The 27,487-nt window shown below is 41.4% G+C and overlaps 1 protein-coding gene across 4 annotated transcripts in view; it reads right to left on the bottom strand.

Moving 5' to 3' along the window:
• Nucleotides 1–9,509: 9,509 nt before the first annotated feature.
• The window catches only part of GOSR1 (golgi SNAP receptor complex member 1), a 49,231-nt gene continuing 31,253 nt past the window's right edge, over nt 9,510–27,487 (bottom strand). For all 4 annotated transcript variants that reach the window (XM_038758944.1, XM_038758945.1, XM_038758946.1 and 1 more), the window contains exons 7-9: nt 27,088–27,117; nt 16,144–16,226; nt 9,510–14,253 (exon numbers count right to left, since the gene is read on the bottom strand). In XM_038758944.1, the coding sequence (XP_038614872.1) occupies nt 14,129–14,253; nt 16,144–16,226; nt 27,088–27,117 (238 nt within the window). In that variant the 3' untranslated portion in view covers nt 9,510–14,128. The remainder of the gene's footprint in view (nt 14,254–16,143; nt 16,227–27,087; nt 27,118–27,487) is intronic.

The raw sequence follows: 27,487 nt of genomic DNA, 5'->3' as shown, positions 1-27,487 counted from the left end.
GAAGAGGCTGATCCTGCTAAACACAGTGAAGCAGGGGTTTGGTCTGAACAAACGGACACGAGAGCATCTGATGGGATGGTCAGAAAAGCAAGCTAAGCAGGAAGTCCTACGGCTATTAGTCTTCTACTGGGAGATTGCAAACATCCAAACACACAGATTCCTAGAGTTGAAAGGGCACTTTCATTCATTCAATCGCATTTATTGAGTGCTTACTGTGTGCAGAGCGCTGTACTAAATCCAATCCCCTGCTCCCCATGAACCTAAACCATGTTTCCTTATTAAAGTAACCTTTTGGGCCAGCTGCACCTGGCAGTGTTGATGTCCAGAAAGACTCCTACAATATCAGATTAGTGGTGATTGCTTTGATCATTTCTCTCCCCACCCTCCCTCTCTGGCTCACTCTCTAGATTCATTCATTCCCTCATTCAATCGTTATTTGGGTACTTACTGTGTGCAGAGCACTGAATTAAGTGCTTGGAGAATACAATAATAAACAGACACATTCCCTGCCCACAGTGGGCTTACAGTCTTCGGGGGCGGGGGTGACAGACATCAATATAGGGGCTTCAGAGGGACAGCTCTGTGGATGAAAGTTTTCTTTTTTTTTGTTTTTAATCAGATTTTAAAAATCTTCAACACTTTGTTATTTAATCACTTGTATTTTTGGTGAGGCTCTTAAAAAATAAACCTATATATTTTAATGTAAACTACACTAAGTACACAGATATCATGGGATAGGCATTTTAACTTCTATTGATATCTGATTTGGAACAGTATATGTGAGAAGCAGCGTGGCTTTGTGGATATAGCACGGGCCTTCGAGTCAGAAGGACCTAAGTTCTAATTGCAGCTCTGTCACATATCTGCTGTGTGACCTTGGGCAAGTCACTTAACTTTTCTGGGCCTCAGTTACCTCACCTGCAAAATGGGGATTAAGAGTATGAGCCCCCTATGAGACAGGGATGTGTCCAACCTGATTAACTTGTATTGACCTCAGTGTTTAAAACAGTGCTTGGCACATAGTAAGCGTTCAACCAGTACCATTATTAAACCTCTTCAGAAGAGTTGAATAACAGGTCACAATTTTTAGGATCCTATCTTAGGAAGAGTCCAGGAACTCCTCCTCTATAGATGAGTAAAGATGCAGAAAACTACTGTATCCAGTGGGATAAGATCCCATTAAGCAGCACTGAGATACTTAGTTTCAGTTCTCAAACTACGGACTTGTGCCTCCAGAGAAAACATCCTTTTTAAAAGCAGTATATGGAATTGGAGATGAAGATCGCAAACCTGATTATCTACCTCCGCCACCCCCAACCCTATTATATCTCTAAATCTGTGTGCATAGAAGCAGGCCCTTTTCCCTCTCCCTCTTCTCAGAGTGCAAAGTTTCCAATAGGTCCCCAAATAGAGGATCCTCGCGGGTTAAGTGGTACAAGAACATGGAAATAAATGCAACGAGGGCAAGCGAGAAAGGCCGGGCAAATTATTCCAGAAGTCTTGAGGGATCAGTTTCCGAGAATAGCCCTCCATCAATTTGATCTAGTGAGGGAATGGAATGGTGGAAGAGAAAAACCTACCACGGTAGCAGGCTTGTCAGGCAGTATGAGAGACTTTGCTTGAGAAGTTAATACCAAATAAGAATGCACATTGAAAAAAGAAAATGAATTCAAGTCTAACAGTAACTTAGGCTGTGTTTTCAGTCAAATCCATACAAAGGTTTTTCAGTTTAGACACATAGCTCTGTCTCCATCTGTCACTTCTGCCTGTGGTAAGAAAGTCTCAGCACTCTGTCCTGCAGAGAAACGGCAAGGACTCCAACAAAGGACTCCTCTTATAGAACCACATGATTATTACCAAGCCCATTAGCTGGAGAAATCGAAGACAGATTAAATAAAACCAGCAACCATGGGTAATGGAATAATGCACTGAGATGCCCCAAATGCAGGCTGGAACAGAAGGAACAAAATCGTTAGACCAGATATGATGAGGGGTGGGTGTGGATGGACTCAGCTGGGGAGGCGCGGCGGGAGACGCAAACACAGGGATAGAGTAACAGGCTAGAACAGTCGGATGATAAATATGAAGAGCCAAAGCCAGAGAGGTGAAAAGGCACAACGAATAACCCAAGGAGAATCACTGGCAGGGGAGGGTTGGTGGGGGGTCACCAAATAAAGGGCTGACAGATGGTGGAGGGGTGGGAATCACAAGGAAGATGAGAAATGTCCAATGAGATGATGCCGTGACATCAAAGGGACAGGAAGAGAGTGAGATTTGGGTCCTGGAGCAGGGACACGGCTTTTCATACTGACGTTCCCTTAGAGAAAATTCTCCACAAATATGATTCCTGTGTGGCCTGCCAACCACATGGAAAACACCATCATCATCATCATCATCAATCGTATTTATTGAGCGCTTACTATGTGCAGAGCACTGTACTAAGCGCTTGGGAAGTACAAATTGGCAACATATAGAGACAGTCCCTACCCAACAGTGGGCTCACAGTCTAAAAGAGTGGGCTCACAGTCTAAAACACCACGTGGTTCTTCAGTCAGAAACCTTCCCTACCGATGGCATAGCCTCAGCAAGCATCCCTCTACTTGTAGATCTGAGACTAGAGCCAGGCTTTTTTTTAAAAAATGGTACTTGTTACACGCTTACTATGTGCCAGGCATTCTACTAAGCACTTGGGTAGATACAAGCTAATCAGGTTGTACTCAGCCCATGTCCAACATGGGGCTCACAGTCTTTATCCACATTTTACAGCACTTACAACAGTGCTTGGCACATAGTAAGTGCTTAACAAATACCGTTATTATTATTATTGCAGATGAGGTAACTGAGGCCCAGAGAAGCTGAGTCACCCAGAAGACAAGTGGCAGAATCAGAATTAGAACCCAGGTCCTTCTGACTCCTGGGCCCAAGCTCTATCCACCAGGGCATGTTGTTTTTTTTCCACTGGACCACCAGAAGGGTTGACTTGGAAGTACAAATAAGGATAAAGGAATGTACATAAACGCCCACAAAAGGCAGATACTGAGAGCAATACAGAGTAGAGCACAAGAATGGGAACACTAGGTGAAAACAGAAGCAGAAACCTGAAAAGATAATAGAATAAAAAGCACATCCTCTCCCTATCTAAGGAGAAGAAGTATTTTCTGAAGGAAAGAGCTGAAATGTGGTGGCCCAAGGACTTCAAATTATAACAGTGAATGGGATGGTCACTAGCAATGAGGCAGTGGCCTCTGTGATCTCCATATACTTTTCCAATCCTGACGACACAAATGCTTCAACCTTGACAAATGAAATCCGGATAATGAATAAACCCAGACTTCCTTTGCACAAAGAACTTCTTGAATCAAGAGAGATATATTCCAGTTTCATTGGCATTAAATATTAACCAGGTGGAGCTGGGGCTCAAGAGAAGATTAATTTCAGCTCATGTGAAATTTTTACGAACTAATTAGTGGAAAGAACCAAAGGACAGTCCAGGGCAGAGCCATAAACAGAATGTAAAGATGGAAAATTTTTCATAACTTCTCCATTGCTTTCTTAAAGGAACATTTATCAGGCCCGGTTTCAACAATGTGGGGAGATTGGTGTTCTTTCCAAACCCCAAATCAAACAGCATCCATAAAACAAAATAATCTAAAATGGGCTTATTTTGAAGCAAGATGCAAAGAATGATAAAAAAGAAAATTTTGATTCTGTAGCACTTTTCCACCTAAGGACCCCAGAGCACTTTCACAGGTGCCAGGAAATTTATCCTCACTGTGGGAAGGGGCAGGGATTCTTATCCCCATTTGTACATTGAAAAAACTATGGAAGGACCAAAGAGATCAAGCATTTTGTCCACGGGCCCACAGTGAGTTGGTGGTACAGCTGGGGTTAGAACACAATCCTCATGTCCCCCAATCAATTGTATAATTGAGAGCTTACTGAATACTAAGCACTGTACTAAACATGGGAGAGAAAAACAGAAGTCACACTTTCCCTGCTTGTTAGGTGTTTACAATCTAGTGAGAGAGGCAAAAATTATTTACAGAGTGGAAGCAATCAACCAATCAACTGTATTTATTGAGTGCTCACTGTGTGCAGGGCACTGTACTAAGTGCTTGGGAGAGTACAACAAAACAATATAACAACATATAACAATGAGCTTACAGTCTAGAGGGGGAGGGAAATAATTAATGGATATGTATGTAAGTGCTATGGTGTTGGGGCCAGGGGTGGTGAATAAAGGGAGGAAGTCAGGGCGACACAGAAGGGATGGGAAAAGAGGAAATAGGGGATTAGTCAGGAAAAGCCTCTTGGATTAGATGAGCCTTCAGTAAGGCTTTGAAGGTGGGGAGACATTGTCTGTCGGATATGAAAAGGGAGGGCGTTCCAGGCCAGAGGCAGGACATGGGTGAGATGTCGGCAATGAGATTGAGGTATAGTGAGTAGGTTGGCATTAGAGGTGTAAAGTGTGTGGGCTGGGCTGTAATTAGAAGAATAGTAAGGTGAGGTAGGAGCGGGCAAGGTGATTGACTGCTTTTAAGCCGACAGTAAGGAGTTTCTGTTTGATGCGGAGGTGGATGAGCAACCACTGGAGTTTTTTGAGGAGTGTGGAAACATGGCCTGAACGTTTTTGTAGAAAAATGATCTGGACAGCAGAGCGAAATATGGACTGGAGTAAGGAGAGACTGGGAGGCCAGCAAGGAGGTCAGTACTCAAGGTGGGATAGGATAAGTGCTTGGATTAACATGATAGTAGTTTGGATAGAGAGGAAAGGACAGATTTTAGTCACATTGGGGAGGTTGAAATGACAGGATTTAATGATAGACTGCATAGGTGGGTTGAATGAGAGAGGTGGGTTGAATGAGAGAGGTGAGTTACGGATAACACCACAGTTATGGGCTTGTGAGACAGGAAAGATGGTGGTGCTGTCTACAGTAATGGGAAAATCAGCTGGAGGACTGGGTTTGGGTGGGAAGATAAGGAGTTCAGTTAAGCTTGAGGAGTTGGCAGGACATCCAAGTGCAGATGTCTTGAAGGCAGGAGGAAATGTGAGACTGGAAAGAGAGAGAGAGAGAGAGATCAGGGCTGGAGAGGTAGATTTGGGAATCTGCATAAAGGTGGTAGTTGAAGCAATGGGAGCCAATAAATTTTTCAGAGGCGTGTGTATAGATGGAAAATAGAAGGGGATCCAGAAATGAACCTTGAGGGAGCCCTACAGATAGGGAGTAGGAGGAAGAGGAGGAGCCCTTGAAAGAGACTGAGAATAGGCAGCGAAAGAGATAGGAGAACCAGGAGAGGGGAGTTGGATACCTTTTCCAGGAGAAGGGTGTGGTCGACAGTGTTGAAGGCAGTTTAGAGGTCGAGGAGGATTAGAATGGAGTAGAAGCCGGTGGATTTGGCTCAAAGGCGGTTTCTGTGGAGTGAAGGGGATGGAAGCCAGAGTGGAGGGGGTCAAGGAGGGAATTAGAGGAGAGGAGCTTGAGATAACAGGTGTAGACAACTCGTTCAAGGCTCTTAGTACAGTGCTCTGCACACAGTAAGCGCTCAATAAATATGATTGAGGAATGGTAGGAGGGAGATGGGGCGATAACTGGAGGGAGCCGTGGAGTCAACCAAGGGTTTGGATAGGGGAGACATGAGCAGGTTTGAGAGCAGTGGGGAAGAAGGAAGAACAAGGAAGGGGTAGTTCCAAGGAAGAAAAAAAGATTAGGAAAACCTTCCCATAGGGATTTAGAGTAAGATTTTAAATTTTAGTGTATCATCGTGCGATAGCAACAGATTTTCACGGGAACAGGGCTCAAATAAAAAGCTCCACTGTATTTTTATTACGGTATTTGTTAAGCGCTTACTATATGCGAAGCATTGTTCAAAGCGCTGGGGGGATACAAGGTGATCAGGTTGTCCCACGTGGGGCTCACAGTCTTAATCCCCATTTTACAGAAGAGGTCACTGAGGCACAGAGAAGTGAAGTGAATTGCCTAAAGTCACACTGCTGACAAGTGGCGGAGCCGGGATTAGAACCCATGACCTCTGACTCCCAAGCCCGGGCTCTTTCCACCGAGCCACGCTGCTTCTCTGATATTTGATAGTATTATGGAGGCAGTCAACCTCAGAGATGAATGATAGTAAAATCTTAAGACCTGGGCCCCCATAAATGATTGAAATACCAGGATGGAAAAATGTATGCAACTTTGATTAATAATTCACTTTTTGAGTTTCTTACAAGAACATGGAATTTCTGAGCTACTTATTGTTGGCAGTATAAACAGAAACAGTGCTACCTCCTAACTCGGCCAAGAACACATTCCCCACAAAAAAAAAAAAAACATTTTCAAAGACGGTTATTCCAGGATCCAGGAACCAAAATCCTGTATGTTCTAGAAATGTTCAATAAATACCATTGATTGATTGATTGCTAGCAGTAGCATCCTCACTTCTAAGAAATCTCCAAACTCCTAGCCAAGCCTCAGCTGTTCTTCCTAAGCTTACACACTAGACAAGTGGTGGAACCAGGATTAAAAATTAGATCCTTCTGACTTCTGCGCATCAGGCAGAAACTCCTCACCCTGGGCTTCAAGGCTGTCCATCACCTCGCCCCCTCCTACCTCACCTCCCTTCTCTCCTTCTCCAGCCCAGCCCGCACCCTCTGCTTCTCTGCCGCTCATCTCCTCACCGTGCCTCGTTCTCGCATGTCCCACCATCGACCCCCAGCCCACGTCATCCCCCGGGCCTGGAATGCCCTCCCTCTGCCCATCCGCCAAGCTAGCTCTCTTCCTCCCTTCAAGGCCCTACTGAGAGCTCACCTCCTCCAGGAGGCCTTCCCACACTGAGCCCCTTCCTTCCTCTCCCCCTCGTCCCCCTCTGCATCCCCCCATCTTACCTCCTTCCCTTCCCCACAGCACCTGTATATATGTTTGTACATATTTATTACTCTATTTATCTTACTTGTACATATCTATTCTATTTATTTTATTTTGTTAGTATGTTTGGTTTTGTTCTCTGTCTCCCCCTTTTAGACTGTGAGCCCACTGTTGGGTAGGGACTGTCTCTATATGTTGCCAACTTGTACTTCCCAAGCGCTTAGTACAGTGCTCTGCACACAGTAAGTGCTCAATAAATACAATTGATTGATCGAGGGTAAATGCAGAGAGGTGAGAACCTGCAGCCGGGATGGCCGCTGCAGTTTGAGTGGAACTTGATAATAACAAAACAAATTGACCGGACCCACCAATAGCATTTAACTATATTTGGGTTGAAGGAAGCAATGTTTTAAGTGGTGCAGAAATAACCTAGGTACCTCTTTCACAAGCCACAAGGTGCTGAAATTGCAACTACAAGGTGATCCCTTTCCAAAACTACAATTACAAGATGGATAAAGGCACATTCTTTAAAGTGTGTTGCCTGAACTAAAAGCGGGAATACCTAAGGCATTTGGAATGGAAAGTGCACACGAAAGAACAAGTTAAAACCGATTATGTGTCATCCGCATTTTAGGTGTAACTCATCACCTTGGGAAAATGATTATCTTAGGAAAGCTTCTCATTCTGACCAAAAGAGGAAAATCTATCAACTGTTTGTACTTGACTGCACACCCTCAGGGTTCTCAGATTTGAAGGGGCAGCACACATCTTGTACCGTCCTTTATGAATGGCGTCCTATTTGATACAGCAGGAAGACAATCGCACCCTCCGAAAATGCAGTGCTTCCATTTCCGAGGCATTCTCAGGGCCCAACTCGGAGCCAATCTTAGCTCTTGTAGATTTTGGAGCCAGCCTCCTCCAAACTCCTTCTGTTGCCCCATGCTTCCCTTTTCCACCATGGGTGGCAAGGCCCCCACCGGGGTAGATGACGAGTAACAGACTTACCCGTCACCTACAGTGCGGCTGGTTTCTGGGGCTCCTCATGGTGACCACCTAAGTGGAAGTAAGTAAAACGGAAACTTCTCCGGCGACCCTGGCTGCTCTTAGCAGTGGCATGGGAAGGGGAGTGCCAGGGAGGGTGCCCAGGGAGTTGGGCTGACATCCCGAAGCTCCTCCAGTACAACTTGAGGTTTCCTTCCAGGTTGGTGAGACTGCATGGAGATCTGGAGAGGCAGCAGAAAGGCAGCAGATGGTCTGGGGAGGACCTTGAGGAGTCACCCTATCAATCAATCAATCGTATTTATTGAGCGCTTACTGTGTGCAGAGCACTGTACTAAGCGCTTGGGAAGTACAAGTTGGCAACATATAGAGACAGTCCCTACCCAACAGTGGGCTCACAGTCTAGAAGGGGGAGCCTTCCAGCACTCCCCTTTCTTCTCCTGGCACCCCAAGATCCAAGAGAGTGGCACCAACAGGAGCGAGTGTTAGCTCACAGAAATCTCACATAAGAGAAAATTATGGTACCAGCCACACAGAGAATCTCCAAGTGCTAATGATAAGCATAAATATTACTTTTTAAATAAATATAACTTTTAGGTGGTGATGGCAAAATGTTTGGCATATTCTTCCACGCAAAGGAACACGTTTTTCCTACCCTTAAACACAGTCAGGGCAAAACGTTTTGCAAGCTGAACAGTTCTTTACATTGTACAGAAAGAGGAAACCTTATTCAGGTTAGGTGAAACAACAGGTTAATATTTCTCAGAGCATGTATTTCTCTGCTCCAACAGGACTCTAGAACAACTGGGAGAAAGCAGTTCGTTTATTTTTCAAGCTTGTACTAGAAAAAACAAAAGAAAAAATTTGAAACATATCTCTCGTTTCCATGAGAAATCATTATGCTTAAGGACATGTGAAAAATGAGTTCAGACAGTTGTGGAATTGTGCGATAACATGTCTGAACAGAGTCTTGCCTTAACCAAAATGGGAGGTCAGAATAAATGCAAGTGGGATTCTCATGCCAGCAGTTAAATTCCAGGAGATCATCATCATCATCAATCATATTTACTGAGCGCTTACTATGTGCAGAGCACTGTACTAAGCACTTGGGAAGTACAAATTGGCAACATATAGAGACAGTCCCTACCCAACAGTGGGCTCACAGTCTAAAAGGGGGGAGACAGAGAACAAAACCAAACATACTAACAAAATAAAATAAATAGAATAGATATGTACAAGTAAAATAAATAAATAGAGTAATAAATAAATAAATAAATAAATAAATAGAGTAAGATCCAGAGGCTCTTTCAGTTTGGGAAAATAGCAACTTGCCTACTGACCAAGGTAAAAATTTATGCCAGCAAGAAGAAAAGATGAGGGCTGGTAAGTATTTGATACTTACTTCCTAGGCTGCTTCAACATTTCCACAAGAGATAAAGTCTGAACTCACCTCCATTTTCAGTGTACAGTCACTGATTGATGGACATTATGCACCCCAAAGAACTATGGCTCCAAACCAAAGGACCACCTTTATGTGGGTTACCAAGTCACACGATGTATCAGTCTCAAGTCACTCAATCACACTGAGAAAGCGATCCCATTTTCGAATGCTAACGGCACTACTTTGAAATAAAAACCAGCGCAACTATATAGAATTCTAATTTATTATTAAATTACATAACAAAGCTTTTCTATACAGACAGAAAATGCACATTAGGTGAGAACAAAAATTACAAGTACAATAAAATGGGTTTCAAGGTTTAAAAGCAAAAAGTCAAAACCGAGAAAGTGCAACTGGAAAAGATTAGACAGGAGTCGTGTACTGGCATGTTTCATGAGGAAAAGTCTTCCACCAGATGAAGTGTGATTGGAACCAATTCCTTTGGATTGTCTGTCCTCAAAATGACTGCAAATACCCTTATACTGGGGTGAGATGTAGGGTACAAAAGAAAATTGTCAAAGATCCAAAGATATGGCTCAGCTAGGTCCCAATTTTCCATTCAATGCACATTCTTGAAGCACCCATGCTCCTTAAATTCTCTTCCCCAGAGAGATTCCACAACATGGATGTTCCCTTAAAGAGATTAAGACTCACTTTCTTTTACGCAAAGATAGTGGGTATGTCCTTTCAATTTGGGCGTAAAAGAAATGGCAGTTGATGCATAAATTTTGGTTGGAATAAAAATTACTACACTTTCATGTCAGTCAACTAATTCACTGGTTAAACTAGCCACAAAGTTCAAAGTGCTAGAACCTGCCAGAGTCAACAAGCATTTCGATGTGCCTACTGAACAACAAGCAGTAGATAGATTACTGTGGGAAAGCTCTTTGTCAGCCAATGACCTACCTGGAAATTTTTTCCCTGAAAAACAGAACGACTACTTTGTGGCCTGCAGAGATGTCTACAGAAATGAAGCCCACAGTTCCTTAATTCTCTAGACACCAATCACTGATTTTTAAAATAAACCCCCTGAAAATGCTCCATTTACAGGCCTTTTCAAGTGTTGTATCAGAGTTCCAGAGATCTCAAACTGGATTCCTCTTCCACCCCACAAACCCTTAACAGAGATACATGTTAACATCCAATACCCACACTGATACTGGTGAATATCATTTGGACGTGGTAATAAAGAAAAGGAGGGGGGTTTGGGGCGGATCTTACCCCCATTTTGAAGGGGAAAACGCCATCACAGTAACATTCTAGAAACAGAGGGGAACAATCATGGGTTGCTCTGTACGGCAGGGGCAAGCCACCTAATCCAGGCAAGACGACACTACTAAATCTGCCAACTGCTCTAAAAATAATGTTGAAAAACTACAATTCAGATATGGACAAGTTATCTTCCAGGATGATATAAAAGTGGAGCCACAGCCTATCGGCTGAAACCTCCTAACTCTAGATACCAAGGCATAGTTTTCCATGAAAATGGGTAACTTCCAAATTTATACCAAATTTATAAATACACTCGAAAATCGCTGGGCAAGGAGAAGAGAACAAAGAAATGGCAGAAAATACAATTCTGTCATTATAACAGTGTGCAATCATTGTTGCTTTTCTGGGAATGATTTGGGATGTTCATAAAGGGACACAAAAAACTGCTGGCTAGAAAAACCCAGAGAACACAAAATCTCTGGGCTGAGTGGGAAAGAACCAGTCACTGCTAATAAATAAGTTTACAAATGTGTCAATAAATTAAATACAGAAATCCCTCTTTTGGAATCTCATCCCCTCTCCAAGTCAAGGAGAATTTGGTTTCAATGTCTTAGAGGAGTCTCAGTACTGAGTGCTTGGTTAATGACATAATGATTTTTACAAAGGAAAAATCTGTCAAACGATCCAATCAAAGTCCCTTCTCTGGGGTGAAAAGAAACTTTTCAAAAGTGGCCAAAGACTTTGCAAAAATAACCAACGTTTCAGCAATCCACTGATTAGTAAATTAGCAAGACTGCAAACAGAAACCTCAGTTGGTCTCTGCCCCACCCACTCATGGAAGTGGGTTGTGTGTAACAGACTCGGGAAAATGGAGGAGGAAAAGTGATGCGAAATCAGAAAATGATTAGAAAAAAGATCATTTGCAGGAAGGTGTGAGAGCAAATAAAATGGAAAGGAATTGACTTTATAGACCCAAATAGAACCCCTTAGCTAGGTACTTTTCTCTTTCCAAAAGTACTGCATGAAGGTTTCTTTTACAAATGGAAACCCATGGTTAAACTATGGCACTGAAGTTTACGCTAAAGGAAACAAAACAAGTGTATCCTGGTTGTGGCCATTCAGCTTTAGACAGACAGCAGTTCTGGGCATATAGCCATATTGTTACTTAGGTCTTGAGGACGGGCAACCTTTTAAGAAAATCAAACCTTTCAGTGGGATCCAGCTCTCAACCCAAGCATCAACATATAAAAGTTGTCCACCTTGTAAAGCAACCACCACCAAACTCTTACAAGATACTGAAAAGAGACCGTGTGCCTATTTTTTTATATAAAGAAAGACACCAAACACAATCCTATTCCTTCATAGCATGACCTCCAAAATAAGGGGTCCTATGTCATCAAAAAATTAATTTCTTTACGTATTTGCAAGAAGCTAAAATTTCTTCTACACTAGTGTTTGATTCTCCTTTCAGATTTAATGGAATGCACCAAAAAAAATCAAGACCAGTAAAAAGCCTGGTTATATTATTAAATAAATAACTTTATTTGCTAGACTGCAGATTCTTACAAATGTCAACTACATAGCAACTGAAAGCTCTATGAATTCTAGCCGGGGCACAACCACCAATCAAAGCCCTTTGAAAAATCAAAGATAATAAATGTCAGGGGAGAGGACTTTTAATCTCCCAACAGAGAGAATTTAATTAAGGAACTTACTTCCCTGATCCTTTGAGATTTACATTGGGAAAACTCATTTTCAAGTTAAGAGCATCCCCCAATCAGCAAATGATCAGCCCACACTTTAAAAAAAAAAATCCCGTAATTAAGAAAAATGAATATCAAAGATTTTCCATCCATGAAGAAACCATAATCAGAGGTTTATGGATCTCACTAGGGTTACATTATTCTAATAAGACTGAGGGAACGGTATAATTCAAGCTGTTCATGCGGTTAGAGAAACCACACGTAGCCTTCCTTCATTCCCTCTGATAGGTGACTAGCGACTAAGCAGTAAACCACAACAGTTTAGAGGAGTCTTTTCTTTCCCAAAGCATAAAAGAGGAACAGAGCAACAGGAGAGGTGTCCCAAACTCTGCACGGCTGCTACAGTTACCAAGATGGGATCAGTAGCAGTCAGGAGCTTTACGCAAGGGTTGAAAAGAACCTTGGTGGCTAGTTTACAAATCTGCAAGTGATATAGATAATTACAGGTGTAGATGGAAGGATATTCTCTAACATTGTGAATGGTACGCTCCGTTCTTCCACGACTGGGTGTTTTCGCTGCACATTCTGGACAGACGGCTGATGGGGAAGTAGGGAACTTCTGTGAGATCACCTGGGTCAGCCTGGACCAAATGCAGTGCGATGTTGGGAAACGTTGTGCACGGAGTCGGCTGAGGCGGGTGCCCTAAAACGCGAGTCTTCCCAAGAACGCAGCCTTCACGTTTTAGAGAACTGACCGTATTCTCAGTAGTAAACACTTTCGGAAAGGTGTCGGCAACTCACCAGATCAGTTAACCTTTAAGCAAGAATTTTCTGATAACAAAAAGCTGCAATATCTTAGTGGCTGGAGTATAATTTCACATATTACGTACTTCAGATATGCTATACAACTGAATTTTTGTCCTCAACCACTCCCTTACTTCACTTCCTATTCTAAAGTTTATGCGCAACAGTTGTGGATATTTGGAAACACAATTTGGTGTTTTATAACCCATTTAACTTTCTTATTTTACAATTCAGTTTTGTGCCCAGCCTGCTTGGGGACAGTAGTAATCCAATTAGAAAAAAATACTTTGAATGTGTTTAAATCAATTGTATCTTATTGTCTGAAAACTTTTCAAGGTCAATTGGCTAACCAGAGCAGGTGTGCTCAAAAGGCCGCTGTCAGAAGGAATCTGGCAGCTGCAGGGTTTGGTCCCTATTTTAGGGAAGACTCCCTTTCGTATCTTCGACCCTTACACCGAAGTACGATTGCTAGAATTTCACATTGTCGTTGTAGAGCCACTAAAAAAAAAAAATACTGACTCCACGAGTCTGGTTAATTTCTGTGCAAAACTGAATTCATCCTCTTTATGTGGGAGAAAAGTCTGTGACTTTTTTACAGCACAAACTTTGAAGAAATGGCTTTGCGATGACTCACCATGAGTTTAAAAAAGTGACAGAAGCTGCACTGGGTCACAAATGAATCAGATGGCTTAAAGCTACAACATACTGTTCAGAGGGCTGAAAGGACTAGGGTTTTAAATGTGGGTCACTGTCTTCATGAACAATGGACACAAAGACGTGATTACCATCATGAAGCACAGGTGTTTTGTTTTTTTTTCCCTCCCAGTACTTTGACTTACCTTATGATGAGACATAAGGATCTGAAACCCTTTTTGGGAGCGCAAGATGGAAGGGGAAGAGAAGGAGGGCATGTGCTGGGGAAAAGGACGACAGAGAAAATACTGCAGCTTCAGCTCAAACCCAGACCAGTGTCATCGAGGCTGCCACCATACCCTTTTAATGGCATCATGCTGATCCAGCTGTCACAGGTCTGTCCAACTTCTCCCTTCTCCTTAACAGGGATCAGGGTGAGGAAGCAGAGGTTGTCAAAGGTCCTTAGAGAATCTCCATCAATGGAAAGCATACAGCAGCAATAGGATGGTGCAGATGCCAATAACACCACCCAGGATCAGGGAATCTCGCCGTTTCCGCAGGTTGATCCTTTGGATCAGGTTGTTCACGGCAGGAAAGCGATCTGCGGGAAGAGTCCGTTAAGGTCGACGCCACAGCATCACACTTATTAATAAGTCAATCAATTGTATTTGAGCACTTACTGTGTGCAGAGCACTGTAGTAGGAGCATGGGGGAACACAAAACAACATACTTGGAAGAAATGTGCCCCACCCACAAGCAGCTTACAGTCTAGAAGTGGGGACAGACATTAACATAAATAAATGCATGGCGGATATGTACCTAAGTGGTACCAGGTGAGGCTGAGGGAGGGGTGCATGAAGGGTGCAAATCTTACTGCAATAAATAAAGATTAGATTTATTGGAGAATACATCCTTGTGTGATAAAGATTAATCTAAGTTTGGAACTACCAACAGAATGGAGATAAATCAAAGAGGGCATTCTAATTCTACTTCACTGGGCATTCACAATAGTGAACAGAATGGAGAGCAAAATCTGAATTCAGATCAATTCTATGTAAGCTACGCAAAACACGTGGCTGTAGAAACAGGATCTTCGATTCCCTAACATTCATATTTAAATTACACTATAGCTGAAATAGGAGCAGGTATGTAGGAATAATCAAAAAAGAACATGAAACAGCAAACAGGGTGATGGGGAAGGAATTTTTATATGCTAATTATGACCAACTAGCTGATACCAAATCTCTTTTTACTGAGCAAACAGCCAGAAGTACTTTTCAGAACATCCAGCTTCTGGTGTTTTCTCCATTTAATTTTTTTTTTTTAACGGATGTGAAACAAACTTAAAATTTTAAAGCTTTCTCTTTAAGGTCTAAAAATCTTTTAACACTAACAATTATTGAACAGTTTTTGTTCTCGCAGGTCACCAAAAACAAGCTAATGAAACTAACGGATTGTGGAGCTGCATAATTTCAGGATGTTTTCAAATGAACTAATATCCTCCAAACTGCCAACACTGGCATTTGAAAGTACTTCATGAGTTCACAGAAAACTAGCCACCTTCCAAATACCCTTTTACTTCAGAGGATAAAGGAACAGCACGATGACATATAAAAATGTTAAATTAAGAGTGACAGAGGCATTAAGGGATCTAGAGCTCTCAAAAACATTGCACTTTCTCCCATTGCTGCAATAATGCGGTAAATGGTTTGCCAGGAGCCTGGAAGAGAGAACACAACTCTTTCCCTGAGCATCTCTCTTGCTATGGACACTGGGAACACTGGAAACTCCCTCTCACTGCCCAAGATGCAAGTCTCTTAAAACTTTTACCCAAAACTAGATTGGGATATCGAGGAACACAAAATTTAGGTTATTTATTAGAAGAGAAGCAGGGTGGTCTTAATGGACGGAGCAGGAGCCTGGGAATCAAAAGGCCCTGGGTTCTAATCACTTGTCTGCTGTGGGACCGCAGGCAAGTCCCTTCATTTCTGGGTGCCTCTGTTACCTCATCTGTAAAATGGGGATTAAAACTGTGAGCCCCATGTGGGACATGGACTGTGTCTAATCTGATTAGCTTGTATCTACCTCAGCACTTAGTACAGTGCCTGTTACAGAGGAAGCACCTGACAAATATCATTTAAAAAAAAAGTTAAAGCTCAAACCTCTGAGCCTATTGCCCCATTTTATCTCAAACACCTTGTCTTTCCCTGCTAAAATTCTACCTCCAACATTTTCCAATTAAAAAAAGCATCACCTTCAAAATTACATTTATGAATTGTTCTTATACTATTCTACAATACAAATCTAAATCCTCATCAGTGCAAACTTTCTTTAATAACTGTGACTGAAGAGCACAATATCTCACTCAGGAGTACAATCTACTTTTGTATTACAAGACTGCTGATAATCTCCACTCCGGAATCACGCAAGAAATCACACATGAGTTCAGCTTATAAAAACAGCACAACTTTCAAACTTTCACAAAGGATACTGGCCAAAGTGTTCATTTTGCTCTGTATTGATTTCAACATTCCTCTCTGTGAAGTCATGTTTTCTTTTGTCGCCATAGCAATGCTGGAAAGGGGGGAAAAAACAAGGTAATCAGATTACTGTTATAAATATTTTGCTTCAATGTGAAAAAATGAAAATCAAACTGAAAAACCAAGGTACGCCACGTTACCTTGAGAAAGTGATGAATGGGCTGAAACAAAACACTACTTCCAACCCTTTTACTTCCCGTTGTCCTTTTCTCTGCTAATCTTTAATGATTGTCCTGCTTTGCTTCACCTCTGCTTTCTTTTCGCATCTTGTGCAAAAAAGGACACAACTTCCTACTAATCCTTTTTAAATTGGAAATTAAGAAAAGTCATATTAACCAACAAAACACGTGGATGGGATAGACTGGGAATGATGGACAAATTTCAGTCCTAAGGATTCAAGGACTGAGATTTTGTGTAAAGAAACTGCTTATAGTCCTAATGGCTGGCAAAGTAAAACTCACACACAAGTCTTGTTTCCAATGAGGCAGCAGGTGCAGCAAGTGAGTAGGCAGACCCTATGCAGGACATTAAGAAATGCACAAGGGCTTTTTTTTTGTTGTTGCTTTTTTCTTTTTTACATGCAGGACCCACTTAGGGCTGAAGTGTCCACAGCACGGTGCTTGATGCTGTGCCAAAGTGCCGTGAGCTGGCAGGAGGTTTGTTTTTGTAGCCGCTGCACTCTTCTGCTGCTCATCTTAGCTATTTTTCAGGAGTCTCACCGGGCCATCTACTTTGCAGCATGTGATAAGTTGTTCTTTGGTCCGGAACCTTCCCTACTGATGGCAAAACTGGCACTGGAACTCTGATTCCCAGAGCGGTGCTGTTTCCATTGGACCAAAAGCAGGCCTCCAGCATGAACTCTATCTATACCATAAAACCTTCTAAGATATTTTTGATCTTAGAAAAGAATATCGACAGGGAGTTGGCAGAACCCCCACAGCCCAGGTTCCACAATCAGAAGATCCAGGAAGAACCCCTGAAGTTGGCTCACTCCCCCAGCCACACTATGGAGAAGTCTTGTTTCCTGCTGCGAAGGGGCTTCATACTTAAGTGCCTGCTTTAAGTCTCATACACAGACATCTAGATGGAGTCACAGAGGGGCCACTGAAACACTGAACTCTTCCTACCTATGCTTTTAGGCTATTTTTCTTGTTTCTTCTTTGTTGACAGCAGTTGAGACTTTCCAAGTGTTTGCTTACCCTTGAGATTACTGGTTTCTCAAGGAGAAAGATCATGCCCTGCTCCTTCATTGTAACTTCTCTAGCATTTAGTACAGTGCCCCAGATATTTGCTTTTGATTATACAGATGGGGCCAAAATAAAATTATTTCATTTGTCCCCAGAGTTGTCACCTCTTTTGCATTTGCATTTTCAGAGCTCTGAAACAGGGTCAGTATTTGGAAGTCTTCCTGTGGGAGCAGGAAAAGTGTAGCGGAAAGGGGGTGAGCTTGTATTTTGATGCTGAATCTGCTGTTTTCCAACCACGGATGACAAAAGTGCACTTCTGTAATTTCACAGCACACATTTTTTTTATCTTGATTAAACACTTAAATCACCCAACCTGTGCTTCACCTCCAAGAAGGGTGCTGATCCATGCTATGCTGTTTTTTTTCCACAGCAATCGGCCATGGTATCATTTAACTACAAGTCACAAAGACATTTCCAGTTCTTGACAATTTGATAACAATGATAATTCCTAAAGAATCAAGCTTTGGAAAAATAAAGGGTTCCTTTAGGAGGGAGTGGACCTAGATTTAGGTTTCAGTACTGAGCCCAAAGACACAGGACAGCCAAAACTTTATGCAAAATTTACAGGTTTCATTGGGCTTCAGCTAAAAAGGAATTACTAGCATAAGAAGAAATAGCTTGGGAAAATTATCTAATACTGACATGGTATTTGCACCATTTTTAACAGAATCATAATGCCAAGAAGAGAGGAGAGGGGAAATAATAGCTTATCAGATCAATCAACCAGCAATACTTATTGAGCACTTGCTCTTATGCAGAGAGCACTGTTCTAAGTGCTTGGGAGACTATAATAAAACTGAGCTGGTAGACACATTCCTTGCCTGCAAGGAGCTCCTGCCTAAGACTTTTGGATAGAAAAAAAAATTCAGTAAGTTACAATGAGAGATGTTACGTAAATAAGACTTTTTTAAAGTATACGATGACAAATATTTTGAAAAGGTTGGGCTACATCCATACTGTACAACCGAAATTGCCAGGAAGAGCGGTTAAAGAACAAAAATGCAAATTAAAAGGCAATACAAATGGCCAATACAATTGAAATAAACTACCCATGGAAAAACAATTACAGGTAATACGTACTGTAGGAGTATACTCTTTTTTCTAAACTAATTTTATCAGCTTAAGTTTACCTTTAAAATGAGTACTCCTTGGTAAGGTGTCAAAAGGTTATTTTCAAAGGAATAATCAGGAGAATAATGGGAGAAAACAAGCTGCATGATCTAGAGGAAGAAGTTGGCTGATCTATTTTTGCTTCTGACCACTTCAAGTTATTAGAATTTTTCATATTTTTAAACAATGTTAGCTTATACTTTATATTTAACTATGGCCTAAATTATATTTTTGTAATCATCTACAGTGCAGAATTTAGTTTACAAAATGCAGTAATTCTAACCAATAAGTAACAACACATGAGAAAGCAACTGGTTTAGATACCCTCTGCAATCTTTATGAATGTGTGGATGTCAATATAAAATTTTGCTCCTGGAGTCTAGAGAAACTAAGATTAAATTAGGAACTGTAATCAGCAGTGCTACTTGAAAGCAAGCAAAATCTTCTGACTCTTGTAAAAGAAAATGTTTCTGAAAATTGATTTAATAAATGCCAATACTGGGCAGTAAATTACTAATTCTATGGAGGTCAAGATTCAGTATACATGTTAGAAGGGAAAGGAATGACTGGACAAAGAAAATACCTCAAAATTTCAAAACTGCATATAAAATATCAGGTCATCATGATGTGGGAAAATTCAAGAAAATAAAGTCCACCACCATAATGAATTTCTAAACAAAATACTGAGACAAAACAGTAGGTTGTTGAGAAATATATAACTGTCAAAAGGAAAAATAAAGACTTTTGATTTAAATTTTTTTTTCTGTTTTCTTTAAACAGTTATTTTGAAGCTTTTCCTTGTAAATCTAAGGAGTGGGAACTTCTCGTTAGACTCACCCTTTCGGGATGAAGTAATAGATCTTCTCAAACAGAATCTTAACCATCTTGCCCTGCAGACTTGGGGAATAGGGCCAGACTGGAAAGAGGAGACTATTCACCAATAGCTAGTATTTGCCTCTAGAGAAATCAGGAAGTTTGCCTCTGGGGAATTCAGAAAGTACAACATATTAAAGGGTAACATTTAATTTTAAATTCTGATAAGTCAAAGGTCAGGCTGTCTTTGTTAAGCTACACCTACCTGTTCCATCAGTTTGCTTGATACAGACTTTTCACCAGAAACAAAAGTGTTTCCACATACTGTTTAGAAGAGTAATTAGGTCCTTCATGCAAACCTGACTCTAAAGTGGAACAGGTGTATATTTTAGGGGGCAATAAGCAGAAGTTTAAGTTTGATTTTCAAGTAGTTGGATTAGTAGCACGAGAATGTTATATTTATAAATATATTTTATATAATATAAATATAATAAATAATAAATATTTATTTATTTTACTTGTACATATCTATTCTATTTATTTTATTAGTATGTTTGGTTTTGTTCTCTGTCTCCCCCTTCTAGACTGTGAGCCCACTGTTGGGTACGGACTGTCTCTAGATGTTGCCAACTTGTACTTCCCAAGCGCTTAGTACAGTGCTCTGCACACAGTAAGCGCTCAATAAATACGATTGATTGATTGATTGATTGAGAATATAGAAGCCCCAAAGTGCTGCCAATGATGAAAGAGACGGAGTCCCTAAGAGTTGTGGCAGCCAATCAAATGATGAATGGTATTTATTGAGTTCTTTCTTATCCAAGGAAGGTTTCCTGTTTTCCACCCAAGTCACTTTGGCCCAGACCCCTGTGGGATCTGCCAAGCCCATTACAACCTTGGAGGAACCCTGGAACCATTCACCACCTGAGGAATGGGTCCATCCCCCTGGGGACTTGAGGATTACAGCAGGTCTTCCGAATCCAGTCCACAGCATCCCCAAGCCCTACCCCCAGTAGTAGAGTCCCATGTTTAATCTGTAGGTCACCTGGAGGCTGGCTGAGGCTCAAACTGCTGAGAACTTGTGCCTGGGCTACCAGATAATAATAATAATGTTGGCATTTGTTAAGCGCTTACTATGTGCAAAGCACTGTTCTAAGCGCTGGGGGGATACAAAGTGATCAGGTTGTCCCACGGGGGGGCTCACAGTCTTAATCCCATTTTACAGATGAGGTAACTGAGGCTCAGAGAAGTTAAGTGACTTGCCCAAGGTCACATAGCAGACATGTGGTGGAGCCGGGATTCGAACCCATGACCTCTGACTCCAAAGCCCGTGCTCTTTGCACTGAGCCACGCTGCTTCTTTGATGTAATGCCAGAGATGACACTGAAATTGCACTGTCATTGGAATGCCTTTCATCTGCTTACTTGCAGGAGTGGTCATCTCTCCCCCTCCCCATCCCCCCGCCTTACCTCCTTCCCCTCGCCACAGCACCTGTATATATGTTTGTACAGATTTATTACTCTATTTTACTTGTACATATTTACTATTCTGTCTATTTTATTTTGTTAATATATTTTGTTTTGTTGTCTGTCTCCCCCTTCTAGACTGTGAGCCCACTGTTGGGTAGGGACCGTCTCTAGATGTTGCCAATTTGTACTTCCCAAGCACTTAGTACAGTGCTTTGCACACAGTAAGCGCTCAATAAATATGACTGAATGAATGGTTAGTCCCTCTGTACACTATTTGCAGAGAACAGGCATACCAATTGTTATATTGTTAAAGTGTACTCTCTCAAGCACTTAGTACAGTGCTCTGCATACAGTAAGCACTCAGTAAATACAATTGATTGATACACCAAAACTGCACAACTCAAAGGGCACTCAACTGTTCAACTATTTTTTTTTTAACTGCAGCATTGGCAGAAGCAAATAAAGGACAGGAGCAAGGGGGTCTGGTCCTGCTTTGCTTCACCTCTGCTTTCTTTTCGCATCTTGTGCAAAAAAGGACACAACTTCCTACTAATCCTTTTTAAATCGGAAATTAAGAAAAGTCATATTAACCAAACACGTGGCTGTGATAGACTGGGAATGACGGACAAATTTCAGTCCTAAGGATTTCAAGGACTGAGACTTTGTGTAAAGAAACTGCTTACAGTCCTAATGGCTGGCAAAGTAAAACTCACACACAAGTCATGTTTCCATTGAGGCAGCAGGTGCAGCAAGTGAGTAGGCAGGCCCTATGCAGAACATTAAGAAATGCACAAGGGCTTTTGTTTTGTTCAAAGCCTAGGTCCGCTTCTGGAATACAAGGGCTCAGAAGAGGTGGGAAAGGCAAGTTTTCCGGAAACCTTCAGGGCCTGCTGCAGAACTCATGCCAGATGGGGCTGTCCCAGGCTAGTTCCAGCCCCAAACTCAGCCTTGGCCTGGTGATCCCCACTGCACAGACTATTTCCATTTTACAAAACACAGTTCAATATCTCAATCACATGAGATATTTGGATCACCTGTAATTGGGCACAGCCTGGATATACAAAAAGCCAGACGTTCCAGCCAAGGTCAGCAAATGGTTGCAGGTCATTCACTAAGCCCTCCCAAAACTTTTGAGTTCTCTTGGACCCCAGCCCTAATTCCCTTTCCGGATCAATTACAAAAATAACCACAGGTACAAGCTAGGTCCTCTCCCTTCATCAGCAAGAAGGTTGTGAGAAAGGCAGGCACATACCCACTCAGGGTGCCATTTTCTAATTGCTCTGAATGCCGGTAGTGAGGGACAAGGGGTCGAGAAGCTGAACAAGGGAGTCCTATGTAAGGATTGGAGCCCAAAATGGTCCGAATCAGCCCCAGACCCAAAAGGAAAGGGCTCAGGAAGCGAGACAGTGCCACAACATTAATCCCCGCAATTCCGCCACACTGATACTAAAGAGAAGATGTTTCAGACAGGAAATCCTCAAACAATAGGGCTGGATGTGTAATTCATTTTGCTTAGCCAAATGTTATGCAATTATAAAATGGAATTCTGTTTCATTCTTTTTGGGGGTGGGTGATGTGAATTAAGAGAGAGTAAAAAAAAAAAAAAACTAAACCAGAGTTTTATTTCTTAGTACCCTATGGTCATATACTGAATTTTGCTATGCCTCTATTTTCCCAATGTGCAAAATGGGAACAGCCCCACCTAAGAGATGGCTACCCTAAGAATAAAAAATATAGTCATAAAGCAATTTGGAAAATTGATATTCTTTTTCCTTGGAGAATTATATTATTCAATGCACTCTAGTGGAATATGCATGACTTTCAGTACCAACTAAATTATATGTAGACATGATTTTCTCTCTCTCAATCAGCTGGAGATAAGCCAAGTAAAATCTCCATTGTTACTTCAAGGGTCAACAATGCAGAGGTAAAATATAAGCTATGCCTAGTGAGAGATGCTTTTAAAAAAGAATAAATCATTTATGTGTTTACTGTAACTTCTTTCATTTTTCCTGCTACATGAACCAAACTCAGTCAATCACTTCATTTTATGACTTCAATTACATAACAAAGGTTAAAATCTGTTATCTTGCAAGGTAGCAGCTTGAAAACTTAAATTAAGTGTGCAGGGCAATGTGCTTAAATCACCCTTCCAAACTACCAACTCTTTTCCCCAAAAACATCATGTTTTGTAACAACTCTCACTCACTGAAGCTAACTTGGAAGGTGGAGAAGCAATGCCAAAAGAAAACTAGTTTGTTTTCCTTTCCAGTTTTGGGCAACAGTTTGGCAATCGTAAATTACAGTTATACAAACTGACGTTAGTTGGGATCACCTTAAAAAGCCCAGAAAGCCAAACTCACAAGAATCTGACCCCGAATGAAGGGGCCCAACGAGGCTTGGCACTGACCACGTTAGGAAGTTCTACTGAGTTGCCGCAGGCGACATGACCGAACGTTATATAGTGAAGATATTTATATGTATATTTACACCCGGCCATACACACGGCTTAACACACTTTGGGTTAGTTTATAAAATGCTCTTTGTCTCTGCTGAGTTGTTTTTGGCTAGTCTACTGCTTTTAATTTGTTCAATGCCTCATTTCTCATTGTTTGGTTTTGTTCTCTGTCTCCCCCCTTTTAGACTGTGAGCCCACTGTTGGGTAGGGACTGCCTCTATATGTTGCCAACTTGTACTTCCCAAGCGCTTAGTACAGTGCTCTGCACACAGTAAGTGCTCAATAAATATGACTGATGATGATGATTTCTCAGATCCACTCTACCCAGACTGCAGCCACCCTAGTACGAGTCTGGTGATACCGTTGCTAGACTACTGCGCTTGCCTCCTCGCTGCTCCACCGGCCTCCAGCCCCTCTCCAATTCAGTCTGCTCTACATGCTGTTGCATGGATCATCTTTTTGAAGACTGGTCTAGATCGCTCTCTCCTCAAAATGATCCACTGACTGTGTTCCTTCATATCCAAAACTCCGCACGCTAGGCTTCAAAACACCCCACCAGGTAGCCCCACCTGACCTACTTGCTCTCTTCGTCCATGATTCCTCAACTCTCCATCTTCATTCCTCCCAAACCAACTTCGGAACTGTACCTCAATCTCAACTCTCCCGCCTCGGTCCCCTAGCTCCCATTGTTCCGCTAACACGCTAATAACACTAGCGTATCGTGTATGCGCACACAATCATATTTACAGAGGAGACGGACTGACTCATTAAAAAAAAAAAAGAGGCAAGAAAAAGCTTTACAACTAGCAATGGATAGAATAATCTAGCAGTAATTTAGCAGCAGAGACAGCTTTACCTTGGAGTAATAATTCTGAAGGTCATTAGCCATCATAAAGCAAAGTAAATTTACATTTCACGAAGGTTTTAGACACAAAAAAGATTAAAATACCTATGATAACATGGAAAAAGCAAAGTCAATTATTTGCTGCTCTAATAAAAAAATTTTGATTATTAGCACAACACACTGTGAAAGGATAAGGGATGTGAATCACAGCTCCTCCTAGCCGATGGAGTCTGGCTCTTGAAACCCTGGGAGGTTGTTCTTTGGGTTGAAGAGGTTACGGGAGAATTCAGAGGCTTTTAAAATCTTAAGGTATTACTGGTTCAGTCCAATGTTCCATCTCCAACAGTGACAACTGGAGGCTTGGAGGAAATGGTTTGACCCCAGCTCATTGACACTTCATTAGACATACATTTAGTGTCATCTGCACACTTGGAAGAGTTCATAGCATACTCCCTCTTCCAAATCATTTTTACAGTTTGTTAAACAAAATAATCCACTGACTCCAGGGGAGTCACAATTTAGCCTCTTCCTTTCTGGAAAGAGAGTGCTTATTTCTTTATCCTACCTTTTCTCCTCTCCCCAATTTCAGAAGAACCTAGCAGTGTTGCGCTGCAAGGGGAAAATGGAGCCCATTGTGTTTAGCACCATTCATTTTAAAATTATATCTGCTCAGATCAGAGGACCTTGATAAATGATGACGATAATCTCAGGCAAGTACCTAGGTAAAAAAAATTGGCTTTTTTTCCCCACCTTAATTTCTTCTACAGATCTCGGTCAGTTTCCCGGAGCTAGAGGACATAGGTTTGAATGACACAAGAGATTTAACCTACACTTCCTGACACCGTAGGGTTTTCCAAAGAAGTTTAGTTGTAAAAGATCCTTGGAGGTCTTTAAAAGCAGGATGGAGAATCATCAATCTGAGATGGCTCAAAAATAGTCCTACCTGAAGATGGGGGGTGGGGGGGATGGTGAGGAAGCAGGGGCAAGGAGAGGGTGACTTCATACTGTTCCTTCCAACAAGAATCCTTTGATAGATTGACATCCTTCTACTTCTGCAAAATTTGTACATTTAAACAGTGCTGTACTCAGCAGCCAAGAGACAACCCTTGATTTGGAAGGAAACCAGGTGCATCGTAGAATTCTTACTGTGAATCTCTTCTAATCACCTGGCCCATGTGCCTCATCCTTGGCTTAGTGAGAGGAGTATGGGCAACTGAAAAAGTTGGACAGTTGTTCAGAATTTAACTTTTGGTATAAGTGGCAAAAAGTACGGCTTTCTGTGAGGTGGACCTTACAACAGCAGGAATCCCTGGAGAGACAGCAAATTATTTCCTTGGATCACTACTCAGAAGTGAGAAGCAGCTTGGCCTAATGGATAGAGCATAGATCCGGGAGTCAGAAGGACCTGGGTTCTATTCCCGGCTCTGCCCTTTGTCTCCTGTAGGCCTTTGGGCAAATCACTTCACTTCTCTGTGCCTCAGTGACCTCCTCTATAAAATGGGAATGAAGACTGTGAGCCCCATGTGGGACATGGACTGTCCAAACTGATTAGCTTCTATCTACCCCAGAGCTTTGTTCAGTGCCTGGCACTTGGTAAGCGCTTATCAAATACCATTATTAAAAAGGGCTTATGCACACTCTGAATTGGGTTGATTGTTAATAATGTTGCCTAAATTAGCAACACACCTGTAGTTTCCAGAATCATCCCCAAACACTGGGGAAAATGAGATGTAATCCTTGAAGGCTGGAATGCACTGATAATCAGGAGCTTGATGCATAGCACTGTCACCCAGAGAACAATCAGCTATCACACTCAATTTCTTCTGTACAGTTTCATAGGTCTTACATTATCAATGACATTTACTGAGTGCAGAGCATTGTACTAAGCACTTGGGAGAGCACAACAAGAGTTGACAGAAACGTTCCCTGTCCAGAAGGAGTTTACAGTCTAGAGGGAAAGACACTTATATTACCAGAAACTGGACAGAATTCTATATATTGGATAATTTTTCAACAGGTAAATTCCCTAAAATCAGAATGAGCATTAGCATCCATTAATATCAGTCCCAAATGTTAAATTATATACTCAGGAAAAAATGAGAACATTAGCATTCCTGATCCGGCTTAGACGGAATTTGAATTTTGTTAGGCCCAACTACCCAAAGAAAGGCAATAGAAGATAAATATTTAGGACTACCAGATATCACAGTGTAGTCAGGAAAATTTGCTAACCTTGAGAAAGAGCATCCCTACATTTGGTGGAGCTGAGAGCTCTCTAATTAATATAATATACAGGCCATTAGGGGATGTTGAAGTATAAAGGGGAGGCATGAATATTATATGTACTCTAATAGGCCTTCAGGAAATGCTCGAACAGAATCCGGAGACTTGCAAATATGGTGCAAATTACGGCATTAACCAGTTGACAAAATAAGCTAGATTTCTTATTCCCAGACCAGTAAGAGCCTACAAGTGCTGATGTAACAGTCAGTAATGAGGTGCATTTAGAAGGACCAAAACTAGTAGTAGTAGCAGGTATGGATTAATTCTGAAGGAGAAAAGCTATGCTTTACTAGTGCTAAATAAGCCATATTCTGAAGTAACTATGGACAGATATCCATGATACTAAATGAAAGGACTCAGATTCCAATCTCTTATATTTAAGATTACCTAAGAAAACGAACTACTAAATATTTGGCTAGTGAAATTCCCCATTCTATGAAATGAGGCCTATGTTATCTTAAACATTGGAAAGGAAAAATGTAAATGAATATAGGTCTACAGGAATTGGAAAATACTAACTGGTTGATCACATATTCACACACAATGACCAAATGAAGAAGCTCCTAAAAATTACTTTTGACATTCAGTTAAATTCAAATATACGTCATATAATTCAGAGACGACATCTCATTGCCAGTAATCCCATAAAAAGTAACAAATTCATTTAATCCTACCTTATCGTCTCTTCTATCAGTCGATCTGAGCTGTAAGTGAAAAGAAAACTGAAGCTTAAAAGGACTGTGTTTAACAACAGTATAAATATTCCAATAAAAACTGTTTTTTTCTACAGAGATTTGCTAGCCTGCATTCTTGAGCCGCCAGTCTAATGGTATTTGATGAGCTGAAACTTTTACATTTTTTAAGCTCTATAGGATAGCATGTGCAGAAGATTCTGGGAATGAAACTGAGTCCTGTATTTATTCACTAGAATTCATTTTCATCCCCTTTCAGGCAATTTATGATGGTTCCAATGACAGTTAATCACAGTAAACAAAACAAATCCAGGTTACATGAAACTTGGCAAATGCAAAAGCTACAACTAAGCTGTTGAGACCAGACTTATCTCAACTGAGT

Source organism: Tachyglossus aculeatus, chromosome 17 (genome assembly GCF_015852505.1).
Source record: "Tachyglossus aculeatus isolate mTacAcu1 chromosome 17, mTacAcu1.pri, whole genome shotgun sequence".
NCBI lineage: Eukaryota > Metazoa > Chordata > Mammalia > Monotremata > Tachyglossidae > Tachyglossus > Tachyglossus aculeatus.
Note: the sequence above shows the minus strand (reverse complement) of the source record. Positions and strands in the feature narration are given on the sequence as shown.